A 13,844-nucleotide genomic window follows, 5' to 3' on the forward strand; every position below is an offset into this window, starting at 1 on the left:
ACACTGCCTCTGCTGCACTGTTTGTGCATTTTCAGCCAACGGAACGCCTCACTTTTTGTTTTGTACCATTTCTGGGTCGTCTGCTTGTACACTTCCGTGTTCCACACAGCCCACCCGCCAATTCCTGCCGTCCCCTTCGCCGTCCCTGATTTCCATCTCTTGTGATCTGGGTCTTGTCTATATAGCCATCGCCTGCCTCCGCATGTCACCGTCATATCTCTCGCTGTTGTTTAAGTCAACTCTTAAATCAACAGATCGACATCCACCTTGATAGCGCCTGCCTGCAAAATAACAACATCAACAACCTCGACGACGTGTCCAATCCACTTACACCACTCTTAAGAGAAAGCACCGCCGCCGAGTTCTCATCACATATCACATCTCATATACCATCCGTCATGCCGTCAATACGAAAGTACAACTCCGGTGACAGCACCGGCTCCATTCTCAGCAGCAACCACGAGTCCAACAAGGGCCGCCACAGCAGCGTGATCGATGCCGTCCCTTTTTCATCGCAAAGCACCGCTCCCACTTCAATGAGTGGCTCGCCTCGTCTGCCTGATAGTGAGCGCATGCCTTCGTCGCCGGCGCCGCTTTGCCATGATCCTCAAGAGGACTTGTCGCCATCGACAATGTGCTATCCTCGCGCGTCGGTGGATACATACGTTTCGGGCGCCGATTCCGACGAGGAACTGGATCAGCAGCTTCCCGAGAGCGCTCTGGACCTGACTGACGACGACGACGTCTCCAAAGACCACGACTGGTACCACGGCCTGAACAGATCCGAAGACAGCATCCCGCCGCTTCCTGAGTATCGTCATGACATCGTTGACAGGAATGTGTGCCCCGCGACACCCCAAGAATTTGCGCAACTTTTCCCGAGCCTCGACCGCATGTCTGTTCGGCACGACGAGTTTACTGCTGACGGCAACATGAACCTGCGAGTCGATATTTCTGTTCCCATGGGCCGTCGACGCATTCTCACCTCGTACCAGCTGTTCCACCTACGCATGTACGACCTGGCGAAGCGTGACTTTTCGCTGCGCCGCTACAGTCGTGACTCGGGCCGCGAGGTGTGCAACTCAAAACTCACGTTCATTGACCCGTCTGAGAAGAAGCACAAAGTGGGCAGGACCAGCCGGAAGTCGAGCTACGATGACAACATGAAGCACTGGGGCCGAAGCAGCACCACAAGCAACACCAGTGGCGGCCATGCCAAGACTGCCAGCACCGACGTCCGGCCAGCCCTTCAGCGTTCCATGACAACTGCCCTGCGCTCGCTGGGCGCAATGGCGACCATTCCAGCGTTTCGGCGCTCCAACTCGTCGGGAACCGACTACCACCAACAGCGCCCGGCCACATCCCATTCACCGTATGGAAGCAATCACGCCAGCGAATACACCACATCCTCGACACAACCCTCACTGTCCAGCTCTACACCATCTCTCTTTGGACGAGAAAAGTCCCGGTCTGTGCATTTCCCACCGCCGCCAAAACCAACAAACACCATCAAGCTCGAGTTCAGCAACTATGCCCGCGTCGACCTGGAACTGCGGGGTGGGCATAACAACGGTCATGACAACACCCGGTACGAGTTTACATGGTGGGGCCACAAATACACATGGAAAAGGGCCGTGGAGAAGCATCTCAACGTGGTGTCGTACCACTTACTACGTGACGACAACGGCGAGAACCCCATTGCCCACATCGTGCCTGAGATGCGGTCGCCGAACCAGATCGATGCTGACGAGGTGGCTGGCGGCTGGATTCCACCCTGCCACATGTGGATCGCTGATCCTTCTGTCCTCCAAGTCATGACGGACGTCGCAGAGTAAGATCCCCCCCCCCCCCCCGGTTTGTACCGTAAACAACTCTCTCAATACTAACTTTATCAGCGTCATTGTGTCAACCGGTCTTATTTCCTTGACTGATGACTGCATCCGCACGCGTTGGCAGCCGCGCAAGGCCCATGGCCTTGCTGTTCCTTTGATATCCCGCACACTCGACATGGACAATGTCAACCCGCGTGCTTTGATGCAGCATGTATTCCATCGCCGCAATAGCCACGGTAGTGGTAGTAGCGGTCATCATGGTAGCCCATATATGTCGAGCCCCTTGCGCAATGCTCAAGCGACCTATTGAACTACACATGTAATTTCTACCGGGGCGTCCTTCGTTTCTATTGGGCTTTTTTTACTTCTGTATTCTTTTTAATTCCTTTCTTGTTCTTCTTCTTCCTCCTTTTTGTTTGGTGCTTAGCGACACGGTTTGCCGCTTCGTTGTCGGTTCTCATCCTCTTCTGATTTTACCATACTGTCGGGCATATATCTTTCGGCTCGTCTTCTCCTTGGCTTCACTCAAATTAGCATGGGAGTATGGGTATTGCAGACTTTTTCACCCCTCAATGGCTTGCGTCGTATATTTTGTTATATTTGGAAAACCACGGGCAACGTGACGAATGACCAACGCAATATCATTATTTGGAGTTCTCGTTTGTATCTTTGCCTTTATGGTCCTCATTCTTGTTTCCACTCTATTTTTTATTTTCTTTCAGGCCCAGAACCCTCTGTTGACCATCAAATTACAATCGTTTTACATTATAAAGATTTCACGATCCCCTCTTTTCTTCAATTATGCCATTATCTATCAATTTGAACTCCTCTTATGTGCAGCGTCGTGGAGAGTATCTGATGAACCTCATATATGTTAATGACAATGTGGTGATTGCAGTTTTATTGCTTATTGCTTGGTGCTAATGTGTACAAGAGGAAAGTAGTGGTGCATGAAGGGCGCAATGAAGATGAAGACAGAAAATTATAGGTAACGTGATAAAATCAAGTACTAAAACTAACATGCGTGAGAAAAAAACAGACTAAGACAAGGATGAGAGCAGCTGAAGGCAATGCGGTGAATAATAAAAAGCAAAAGCCAATGACAGCACGTAACAAATTTGAAAACAAAAACAAAGACAAAAAGACACAGCCGGGCACAGTCACAAAAATCAAGCTGACCGGTACAATCGCCGGATGGTTCCCGTCTCCGACTGGCCAACCCTATCGAACGTCTCGTAGTCACCCATGGTGCTGTTCTCGCTGATTTCTCGGATCCGGATTGCATTGTCGACTGAGTGGCTGCCTTGGCTGCGCAACGCCGTCACTGGAAAGTACTAGTTGCCTTGTGCGGCACTGCGTCGAGAATGGTAGGCCAACAGGGCTGGATCGTGGGGCGTGATTTGTGTCCATGACGAAGCCCACTGTCGTTCGTCTGGAACTAGCATTAAAGGTGAACTCGGGAGCAGCGGCGGTGGTGGCGGCGGTGGGGGCGGAGGTATGTAGGACGACGGAATCGTTGGCGTTGACGGCCAAGAACGGAGCGACCTCACGCTCGACCGGATGTTGGATGACCTGAAAGCTGTCCTGGCGCAGCCAGCCACTGTCATCGCCCATTCACTCCCTCCTCTCAGCCCTCTTCCGCCACGGAGTTGGCCATGGGTTTCCTAGTTCTGGCCCTCCCAACCGATCCAGCTGCGCGGCATGATCCGCCAGATCTTGACCTCGCCGGACCGCAAGTCATCCAGCTTGTAGCTCTCGAGCTTCACCTTTTTGCTCTCGCGGCCCTGCTCCCAGGCACGCACCTTCTTCTTGGTGCCGTCCCACTCACCCACAACGGCGACGTGATCAGGCTTGCCGACCTCCATGCTGTATTTGGCATGCATCGCGCCGTGTTTGCCTTGGAACTTGGCATTGCGCAGCGTGATGATATCACCAGCGCGGATCTCGTCGTTTTGCAATGTGCTGGCGTTGGCCAAGTTGGAGTAGACAAGAGCGCCGAAAGCGCGCGTGCCAACCGGTAGCAGGGCATCCCGGAACGGCTTGATCAGCTCGAGGACGAGCGTCTGTGGTGTCCCGTCGCCCACAACGGTGTCCTTCTTGGCGAGGATGGAGTCGGCAATGTGACGACCGAAGCGCTCGTACGACTGCTCCAGTTGATCCTGGCGCAAGCTGCGCGGCGGTGGCTCGTGGCGCTGCTCCAGGTGAACGTCGGACGAGTCGGACGGGTCAAAGCGAACGGTGATGACTGTCTGCGAGTAGTCCACGTACAGGACGTATAGGTCACGGGTGATCTCCACCTTGCCGCCCCGCTTGGCCGACTGCGACTCCTCAGATTCGAAGAAGATGTCCTTGCGACCTTGCAGCTGGGGTGGCAGGCTATTTGGCTGCAGCCACCATCCAGAGTGAGGTGCCAGATCCAGGTCGTTGGCGACAAAACCCGACTCCATCGAGGGGCGGGTCACGTCTAGAGAACGACGCACACCGGAGACACCGCCCCGAGGCATGTCCATGGACTGCCGTGTGCCGCGACTGCTGTGTGCAGGGCCAGCACTCGGTGCTGGTGCATTTGGTGGGGGTGGCGGCGGCCCGGGTGGGTACTGTGCACCAGCGCCGCCCCGAGATCCAGTGACGGTCGAGGCCGAAGCGCCAGATACAGAGAAGCTGAGGTCGGGTGTTGAGTACGAGTCATCCATAAACGATCCAGTAGCCCCAGAAGTAAGTCCTGGCAGAGCTACACCGGGCGAGGTTGGCTGCGCAGAGTAATTGTACGGGTCGTAGTCATCACCGTGGCGCGGCGTCTGGCTCGAAATAGGTGGTGGAGGAGGCGGAGGCGGAGGGCCCCGAGGCACGTCCACGGACCGTCTCTTGTCGCCAATTGATGGGCGAGAAGGCGGCTGGCTGGACGGGACGCCGGGCGGTCCGCTGGGAGGTAGACTTGGGGGCAAGCTGGGTGGGGGCGGTGGTTGGCTCGGAATCGGAGGCGGCGCTCTGGACGCACCCGGAACTGGCGGTGGGAAGGATGGTGTTTTCTCCAAAGTGGGCGACTTCAGAGATGCACTGTCTTCGAGGCTAGAATCGCGGGCATGAGCCTTTAGAGAGTTCTTGTGGGAGACAGGGTTGGCAATGTCAGTGTCATAATCGCCCTCGTACTCTGTAACCTCCTCCTCCTCCTCATCGTCTGATCCGAGCGGCTGCGATCTGCTAGGTGACAACGGCGACCGCATATCAGCGGTAGACTGGCGGCTCAGAGAAGTTGGGGGAGGCGGCGGTGGCGGCCGGGTCTGGACGGGCGGGGGCGGGGCTGGCGCAGTACCAGGGATCGGGGGCGGCAGGCGGCTGGCACGCTTATTCTGCGGGGAGGTTGGTGAGGACGGCGAACCAGCAGCTTCCGCAGCACGTTGGCCGCTACTCGTGGGTCGGGGAGACGTGGGGACCGCCGGTGCTTTGGGCGCGGAGGCAGGAGGAGGTGGAGGCGGTGGCAGCTGCGCTGGCTCGCCTCTGGGTGTTTCCAGGGGGTCGCGCTGGGCTTCGGACAGCTCGTCGTCCGAAGCAGAGCCCTCACTCTGCGAACGAATGACGGCTGCCGCCGCAGGTGGAGGAGCGGGTGGCACAGGACGGCCGCCTGGGATGGGTGGTGCCGCACCTCGGGTCGGGATTGATGGGGAACGCGACTCCTTGGTGATGGGCTCAGGCGTTTCTTCCTCTTCGTTTCCTTCGTCCGCAGGCGCTTCCGCGGGCTTCTCTTCAGAGCGGCGGCCCATCATGCCAGGCAGCGCCAACATAGAGGGCACAGGCGGAGCACGGGTGCTGGGTGACGTTGTCTCTTCTGCGGGCGCAGCTGGTGCTGCCGCCTTCTTCTTCTTTGGTCCCTGGGACGGCGGCGCGCCAAACATGCCTTGCATGCCTTGCATACCCATCATGCCCATACCCCCGCTCATCTTAGCCATCCGCGCCCGCAGCTCTTCACGACGGCGTGTCTCGGGATCTGTCTCATCGCCTTCGTCCTCCTCGCCCTCCCCACCAGCCTCTTGTTCCTCATCCTCTTCATCCGCCGCCTTTGCGCCCGTGGACTCAGGGGCATGCTCCTCTCCCTCTTCCTCCCCGTCATCCTCGTCAGGCACTTTAGCGCGATTCTGTTCAACGGAGCGTCTCTCGCTTGGCACAATAATGGGGATTGTTCGAGATGGGCGTCTCGACTTCTCGTCGCTGTCGTCGCGTTCGGTGATCTCGTCGTCTTGGCCTTCAGTTGTGTCACCGGCACCAGACAAATCGGCATCGTTGCCATCAGCCTCGGGCCTTTCAGGATCCTTAGACGTCTTGCGGCGGGGAGGATGGGGTACGCGGTGTGGGTGAGCAGTGGCAGGCTCTTCGACGGAGCGGCGGCCAATCGTGTCGCTTGTGGATTTTCGCTCAAGGGTAGGAAGAGAAGCCTCGTCAGCAGCACCGGCAGCAGCACCAGCACTGGCAGCTGCACCCGCGGAGTCGTAACTCTCGAGACGCTTCTTTGGGGGTCTCTTAGGCTTCTCCTTCTTGGCAGCGGCATCCGCGTGTCTCTGCGCCTGGTCTTGTTGCTCTTTCTGCAAACGGGCCATGCGCTCCTTCAAGCTCATCATGGGCTTGGGCTCGTCATCGTCGCCCTCACCGCCACCTGCAGAAGCACCTGCAGACGCTGCGCCTGGAACAAGACCAGCCTTCTCAGCGGACTCCAGGTTCTCGGCCTCGCGCTCCTTGATCTCCGGGTCTTCATCTCGGCGGTATATTTTGGCGGTCGGGACATCTCGTGGTTGAGGGACAAAGGCATTACGGCTCGGGGGAGGTGCGACAAACGGCTTCTTGATGAAGTTGCTGCTGCCTGAGCCGCTACCAAGGCCACTAGGCTTAAACGGAGTGATGGGCGGTGCAGCAGGTTTGTTAAATGCCGCAATACGGTCGCGGAAGGAGTTGCCCGAGGGCTTTTCAGAAACGGGGGGCGGGGCAGGCTTCGAAGTAGCAGCAGGAGGTGGGCGGGCAGCTTCGGGGGCCTTAGACGCGGCGACGGGAGACACGGGCGACGTCGGCTCGGCGGCCTTAGGTGGAGCAGGCACGGGCGACACCACAGTCTTATCAAGCTTCGGCGGCTCCGGTTCCTCTTCTTCCTCTTCCTCCCTTTCCTCTGCATGTTGTGGAACCTCCGCCGGCGACGGGAGGGCAGGCGCAGCCGCGGCAACGGGGCCTGGAGACGAGACAAGGGGAGGCGATGCGGCAGCAGGTACAGACACAACACCTGGCGCCGGAGCGGCCAGGGGGGAGGCCGGTTCGTCTGTGGCCATGGCCACGGCAGCGGCGGGGGAGGCGCCGGGCGAAAAGGCCGCAGGAATCTCCGAGTCCCGCTTGGTGCGAGTGCGCGTAGGCCGCGGTGGCGCAACAGGTTCGTACTTTTCGACAAAGTTCCGGGGAAAGAGGCCCCCGTTGTGGTTGCCGGCGTCATCGGTGTACTCTCCAACCAACCATTCGGCGTCTTCCTCCTCCGTCACAGTGATGATCTGTCCGGCTGGAAAGGTAAGATCGTCATCGTGGGCGGAGGAGTATTCGTAGATTGCCTTGACTTTGTACATATTGGGCGGTGTGTTTCCGGGGCAGAGCGCGTCCCTGTGAAGACGCGCTCAGCAGACAATGAGTGAGAGGCGGTTCGATTGTGTTTGTATATCGGTTGGCAGAGTTGTCCGCCGGTTTGCAGGGTTGAGGCGTGGGTGAGCCGTGGCTCGACTTGAAGCTTCGACCCCTCCTTTTCCGGAAACCGCGGGGATGCCTGTGGGCGAGCCCTAATAGTTAGGGGGGGTACGTAACCGCGACAAAACCGGTCGGGCGAGGAAAGAGCGCAAAAAGAGGCCGGAAGGTGCAATGGACGTCGATGACTCTGAGGACAAAAAACAAGACGAAAATGCAAGACGAGAGGGGAAATGGATGGCAGAACGGGTGCTGCTGTTGATGCCCAGCGGTCAGCGTTTCGTTCTTTTTGGGGGGCTATTTCTCGGATGGTATCTGGCGCTGTCTGGTGCTTTCTGCAGCGCTAATCGGGTAGGCAGCCGTTTGGAGAGATGAGGCGCAGGGCAGCGAAGGACGTGGAGAGCGCAGAAAATAACATGCATGGCCTTCCGATTTGCCACATACGAACATGGACAATGCACAAACCACTTTTGGCTGCATGCTCCTGGACCAAGGAAAAGGCAAAACGACGAGGCGGGGGGGATTGTGCTGACCTGTTTGCGCGCTGCCTTGACGACTCGACTGCAGATTCTCAAACACGAACGGTCACGGTGCGGGAGGTAGGCAGGGACACCAGCTTAGCCGCAATGCCGTGCTGTGCCGTTTCTGGACGGTGCTTGCGTTTCTTGTGTGGTATGCTTAGATGCTTAGATATGCTTCTGTGGTCAGCATTTGCCCGTCTGGTCGAAGTAGCCTTCTTCTGTGGTTAATGCCCTTGTGCTGACACGGGGAAGAGAGACTTTACGGGAAACAGTGACGGGAGTGAGAGACAATGGCAGCCGCAAAACCCCAAAAACAGCTTTGTCTGAGAGACAAACTGCTGGAGAAACGTGAAGCTAGAGAAGGAGAGCTAGAGAAGGAGAGAATGCTTGAAGGGGGAGCAGCGTGGCTGTGGCCGTGGCTGCGGTGGATCGACATACAGTAATGTTTCGGGGCGCGATGCAATTCTGCACGACTCGTTCTGCTGCCGTGATCGCACTTGAGACGTTGGTGTGAACGGTGAGGCGGGCCTTGTCGTTATGATGGTGGTTGAGACAGGGGAGAAGCCAATATATTATCAGGAGATTGTTGCTCTGTAAAGTTCAGCAGAGGCGGAGAAGGGGGGCTCCTTCCCTGGAGCTACGGTAAAACAAGAAGGTAAGGGCGACTGGCCGACACGATGCGCTTCAGGGGATTAGGGGCACAGGGCGGGTGGGGCTGGACCTGGCAGTTGGCAGGCGAGCTGTCTGGACAGCCGTTGCTACGTGGACCGGGATTGGCTGACATGGCTTGGGCGCCCGCCTGACACGGGCGACGGGATACCGTCATCGTTCAGTGGGTGGCGACTGCCCTGTCCTGCCTGTAATACGGGGCGATCGCACTACCTGCCAGTGCTGGGCGTCATCACTGGCTCCTACGTAATTACTGCACCCCACATTTCTCTCTTTTAAGCGGGAAAAGCGTCGCAAGCTAACTAAGCTCAACCTTTTCTTTCGAGCGCCTCTTCAGCGACTTTGGTGACAAATAAGGATGACCTTCCACCTTTGCAAATGCTCGCCATCACCACTCCGCGACCTCTATCATGGCAGCCCCAGACCGGCAACTAAAGGGCATTCTGAAAAAGCCGTCTGCACCTGCACCCGACGTCAGTGACAATGTCGACGACGTGGAGGACGATGGCCGTGGCGCCGTGACGCGGTCCGCCACACACAGCCGTCGTGTGCGGTCCGAGCAGGAGAACGCTGAGATTGCGAAGAAGCACGCCGCCATCCTTCAGCAGCGCCGTGAGCTCGAGTCGGCCATCTTTCTATCCATCGAGACGCTCACCGAATTGCCACGCGTGAAGGGCGCGGGATTCTCAGCTGCCACGCCGGCTGACGAAGATGTCGAAAAATTCACAAGCCTCGTGCGCATCTTCCAGCCGACCGACTACGACGACCTCATCGAGGAGCGCAACACATATGGTCACTGCGGCTATGTGCTGTGCCCCAAGCCGCGGCAGACATTTGCCGGCAACGGGACCTGGAAACTGGTCAACGCAGGGCGCAAGGATTTTGGCATTGTCGCTAAGAAAGAAATCGAAAAGTGGTGCTCGTCACAGTGCGCACGGCGGGCATTGTACATCAAGGTGCAGCTCAACGAGACGGCAGCGTGGGAGAGAGCAGGCATCCCGGACATTCGCATCGAGTTAATGGACGAGGGTACGCCAAAGGGCAAGAAGGCTGCAGAAGTTGGAACCGCAGAGGCGGCAGCGGCCAACGAGGCCCAGCTGGCGCAAGACCTGGCCCGGCTCAAACTTGGAGAGGAGCGCCGGCTGGCACAAAATGCAAATGCACTGGCCATGGAGCGCGGCGATGCGGGACACGCCGGTGTTGCCGCTGCGCTGACTGACCTGGACGACAATAACAACGACCAGCCACCACGGATCGTGCCTCCAATGCCGACGGCTCTCGTCGACGTCAACATTGTAGAGAAGAAGGTGATTACGGCGCCGACACCGCCAACATTGGAAACGGGAGATGCTTCCGGCAGCACGGGCGGTGATACTTCGCACATGGTCGTCGAAGGCCACAAGATCAGATTCCGCTATGATTAAGCGGAACGGGACATGCACACTACAGAAGAATGTGCCGTCTGATTTATATACGGAGTTTGGGTTGAATCATACATGGACCAAAATAGATAGATACCCGCATTATATTGTCGACAGTCCAAAATCAAATGTTATCATACTCATATCTGCTTTTGACTTTAAAACGTGCGCGTTCTATTCGACCTGGATATTACGAGTGTGTCTGGTCAAAGATTGGCTATAACGATTACGTTGTCTACTGGGACAAGTACGAAATACGGCGACAATAAACGAGTCACGACTATACGTGGTCAAATACGGTCTGGCAGCACAACGACAGCACAAGCATCTAGGAGAGGGAAATGAGAATTGGCGATCAAGCAAGACAAAAGCCTATCTGGAGCAAAGTGCCAGTATGACTTTCCGCGACACCTTGGGGGTTGTGCAACATGTTTCTTATTTTTTTTTTTATGTGTTTTGACGGCCAGGCGTTGGCTTTCGTCAAAGCGGCCCGTACTTTCCATCTGCGCTTCCAGTTCATAACCCATCCAGGTATTCCCGATACTTGCGTCCTTTTGGCGCTTGCTTCCCTTCCTCTGACTCTCACCGACGGCGTCCCAAGAAAACGTTTTTGCTGCACACATGTCGACGAAAGAAACAGGGCAGGGAGCGCCGAGGGTCAAGTAGAGGAGGAGGCAGGGTGACAAGATGGCCAAGATGGCCAAGATGTCGGAGTCGGGCCATTTCATAAATATAAAAGAGACAGAAAAAAAAATCCGAGGACGCCAGGGTTTTGAAAATTTTGGTATTGTAAATTTATATTTCGTCGTCATGTTATCGTCGGCACCACCATGCTTCCGCCCACCGCTTAGTCGCGGCGAGGGGGGCGATCACCGAAGCGGCGGCCACCGCGCTCGGCGGTCTGGACCTGGGTGACGGGGATGACGTTGACGGGGATGGCATCGAACTGCGGTTGTTAGACGGTGAACCAAAGCATATATTCCTACTGAGATATGGGTGTGAACTTACGCCGAGGTGCTTCAGCAGGTCCTTGGTCTCGGTGTCGACGTCCAGCTGGCCGCTCTCGGAGTTCTGGGCAAAGTCGAGAGCCGAGACCTCGGGTACGTACTGGTCCTTGCGCTCGCGCTCCTCCTCCTGCAGCTTGAAGGAGATACCGCGGACGGGGCCACGCTGAATGCGCTTCATCAGATGCGTCGTGTAGCCGGCGATCTTGTTGCGCAGGCGCTTCGAGGCAATGATGGCAATCTCATCGCAGACGCGCTTGTTGGTCTCGAAGTCCAGAGTCAGCTTGGGGTAGTACCGCTCAATGATGACCTTGGCGGACTTCTTGACGGTCTTGGTGCGAACGCGACCCATGTTGGCGGTTTGTGTGTGGTGAGAGGAGGGGGAGGTGGTTGTCGGTGGTGGTTGAGAGAAAGAAGTCGAGGTTGAAGGTGGGAAGAGCCAAAACGAGCAGCCAAAAGCAGATGCAGACAGTTGGAACAATTTTTCGGGCGGGCTTCACGCAGTTTACTGAGCCCTTAGTGTCGAAAATTTCTGGTGGGGGAGGGAAATAGGATGTTAGGGTACGGAAGTGGGATTGCACGTGATTTAAAAGTGGGTCAAAGTACGAGTCAATGTTGATGCCAAAATCTGCACCTGTACGTGCACGTGACTATATTCGAGGTTTGCGTTGTATGGAGCAGGAACTTGATGCCCGCGTCTTGTTTTCATTTGGATGGAACCTTACACAGAAGGATGAAATGAATTTTGAATTGAATAAAAACGCTATACTTCTTCTTATCATTTGGTAGTAGTACATGAGACATATAGGCTTTTCCATCCTCTCATCCCCATGCCTCCTCTCGCTTCTCCTAGCTCAGACCGTAGCTCTCGGCGCTGCTGATGGCAGAGTCGGCATTTTTCAGACCCATCGGGCGAACGGGGCGGCCCAGGATAAAGCGGCCGGACACAGACCGTGGCTGGGAGTCGGCACGTGTAGACTCCAGACGCGAGGGCTGCCCATAGATGATCTCCTTGCCCTCGAGCTCGTCCCGGACAAGCGTCGCCTCGGGGTCTGCCTCGGCAAGCTGGACCATGATACGGCCCTGGGAGTTGACCTTGGCGGCGGCCACATGAACGGGGATCTTGAAGCCGCCGTAGACGGACGGGTCGATGACGCTCAGGCCGGGGATGGCGCGGTTGCTGCTGTATGTGGGGTTGTGGCGGGTGTTGGAGTAGGCGGCCTCGCTGAAGGGACTGGAGGCCACGATACCAGCAACACCCAGCTTGGCGGTCCGGTTGTTGGAGGAGGTGCGCGGCTGGATAACGCGAGACTGCACCGGCGGGTGGAACTTTTGCGGGCCGTAGACTGGGTGGTTGTCGAGGAAGGCGGCGGTGCGCAGGTAGGTCAGGCCCGCCGAGGGGTGCGACATGGGAGGGCCGTCCCGAGCCCATGGGTTGCCCGCGGGACCGTTCGTGGGCGAGGGCGTGGACGACGACGCGCTGCTGGCCAGGTCGCCGAGACCGGTCAGTGGCGAAAGGAAGCCGCCGCTCAGGCTCGCTGTGGAGCGAGCCAGGTTCTGGTAAATCTTGTCCGTGGGCTCGACCGGTGCTAGGTCCAAGAATTTGCCCACCAGGCGGTAGAGCAGTGGGCGGTCGTGGCGCAGCACGCGCAGGTATTCGGTCAGCTGCTCGTCGGTGATGTCGGCGGCGGTGAGAGTCTGGGCCGCATCAGCGCCGCCACGGTCCATGGCGTCGGCAGCGGCTGTGGCGTTCTTGTCGGCAGCCAGCTGGGTGCGCAGAAACTCGCGGAACTCGGGGCGGCGCGTGCGGACCTTCTTCTTGAGGTAGGTCTGGAAATCACCTTCGGTGATGCCGGCTAACCACGGGCCCTCGAACTTCCAGCGCTTGTCCTCGGGGGTGTGGCGCTTGGACGGGTCGATGGCGATGACATCGGCGTCCTCGTCGAAAACAGACTTGCCGGCAATGTGCTGTCTCTGCTCAGCGTCTGTTTGGGAGGTCAGAGGCATGTTGAGACTCTGCCATTTGCGGAGCGTGGTGGTGTGGTCGTGGGCGTGGGCATAGTCGGTGATGCCCTCGATAGTGTCGTGCTCGTAGACGCGAATTGAACGAAACTTTATGGCCAAGTCCGGCATGCGCCGCTTCAGGCCCCAATCACCCCGTTTGCGCGACGATCGGGGACTCCGGATGGCCGGGAAGGTTGGGAACGGCTTGGTGGCTCTGTCAGAGTTCTGGGTTTGAACATCTGAGACGTCGCTTGGTGCTTGTGGAACCGGCTTGACTGGTAAGGAGAAAAGGCGAGAGGTGCGCAGCAGCGCAGCGCCTGGCGACAATGTTTTTGAAGCCATTGCAGCTGGGTATGTGAGAGTCGGCGAGAAGATCTGCCGTCGTCTGCGCAGGGACGAGGACGGTGTAGTGAGTGCAAGGCAGCCAAGCCTGTTCGACGACGTGAAGCTTTTTTGGAGGCAGCTACAAAAAATGGCGAGACGAAAAACACACGTTGAAGCATAAAGTGGGCCAACTGCGAATTGAGTGTATTTCATTGGTGGGTAAGTTCCGCCCAATCACAGATCAGAAAAGTGGGTCCACTTCAACAGTCCATGTAGCCATGGTAGAGATGAGAGGCATGTATTTCGTACGCAAATACACGGTCGCAATGGTGGACAGCTTGCAACATGCTCTGAAATGTGGTT

The 13,844-nt window shown here is 57.3% G+C and overlaps 5 protein-coding genes across 5 annotated transcripts; 2 read left to right on the forward strand and 3 right to left on the reverse strand.

The window, feature by feature from the left end:
- Positions 1–398: 398 nt before the first annotated feature.
- On the forward strand, positions 399–1,835 carry SPBR_07225 (uncharacterized protein; the record flags this gene model as incomplete). The annotated part of the gene is made up of 1 exon (XM_040765479.1): positions 399–1,835. The coding sequence occupies one exon, from the start codon at positions 399–401 to the stop codon at positions 1,833–1,835; it is 1,437 nt and encodes a 478-aa protein (XP_040616872.1).
- Positions 1,836–3,496: 1,661 nt separating this feature from the next.
- On the reverse strand, positions 3,497–7,426 carry SPBR_06410 (sh3 domain containing protein; the record flags this gene model as incomplete). Its single annotated transcript, XM_040764666.1, has 1 exon — positions 3,497–7,426. The coding sequence occupies one exon, from the start codon at positions 7,424–7,426 to the stop codon at positions 3,497–3,499; it is 3,930 nt and encodes a 1,309-aa protein (XP_040616873.1).
- A 1,712-nt stretch (positions 7,427–9,138) lies between these two features.
- Positions 9,139–10,152, forward strand: SPBR_07585 (uncharacterized protein; the record flags this gene model as incomplete). Its single annotated transcript, XM_040765839.1, has 1 exon — positions 9,139–10,152. The coding sequence occupies one exon, from the start codon at positions 9,139–9,141 to the stop codon at positions 10,150–10,152; it is 1,014 nt and encodes a 337-aa protein (XP_040616874.1).
- Positions 10,153–10,996: 844 nt separating this feature from the next.
- On the reverse strand, positions 10,997–11,505 carry SPBR_07931 (small subunit ribosomal protein S17e; the record flags this gene model as incomplete). The annotated part of the gene is made up of 2 exons (XM_040766184.1): positions 10,997–11,095; positions 11,158–11,505. 2 exons carry the CDS (start codon positions 11,503–11,505, stop codon positions 10,997–10,999), a joined length of 447 nt encoding a protein of 148 aa, XP_040616875.1.
- Positions 11,506–12,002: 497 nt separating this feature from the next.
- On the reverse strand, positions 12,003–13,499 carry SPBR_07178 (uncharacterized protein; the record flags this gene model as incomplete). The annotated part of the gene is made up of 1 exon (XM_040765432.1): positions 12,003–13,499. One exon carries the CDS (start codon positions 13,497–13,499, stop codon positions 12,003–12,005), a length of 1,497 nt encoding a protein of 498 aa, XP_040616876.1.
- Positions 13,500–13,844: the final 345 nt, after the last annotated feature.

The sequence above is a fragment of the Sporothrix brasiliensis genome (genome assembly GCF_000820605.1).
Source record: "Sporothrix brasiliensis 5110 chromosome Unknown Cont20, whole genome shotgun sequence".
Classification (NCBI taxonomy): domain Eukaryota; kingdom Fungi; phylum Ascomycota; class Sordariomycetes; order Ophiostomatales; family Ophiostomataceae; genus Sporothrix; species Sporothrix brasiliensis.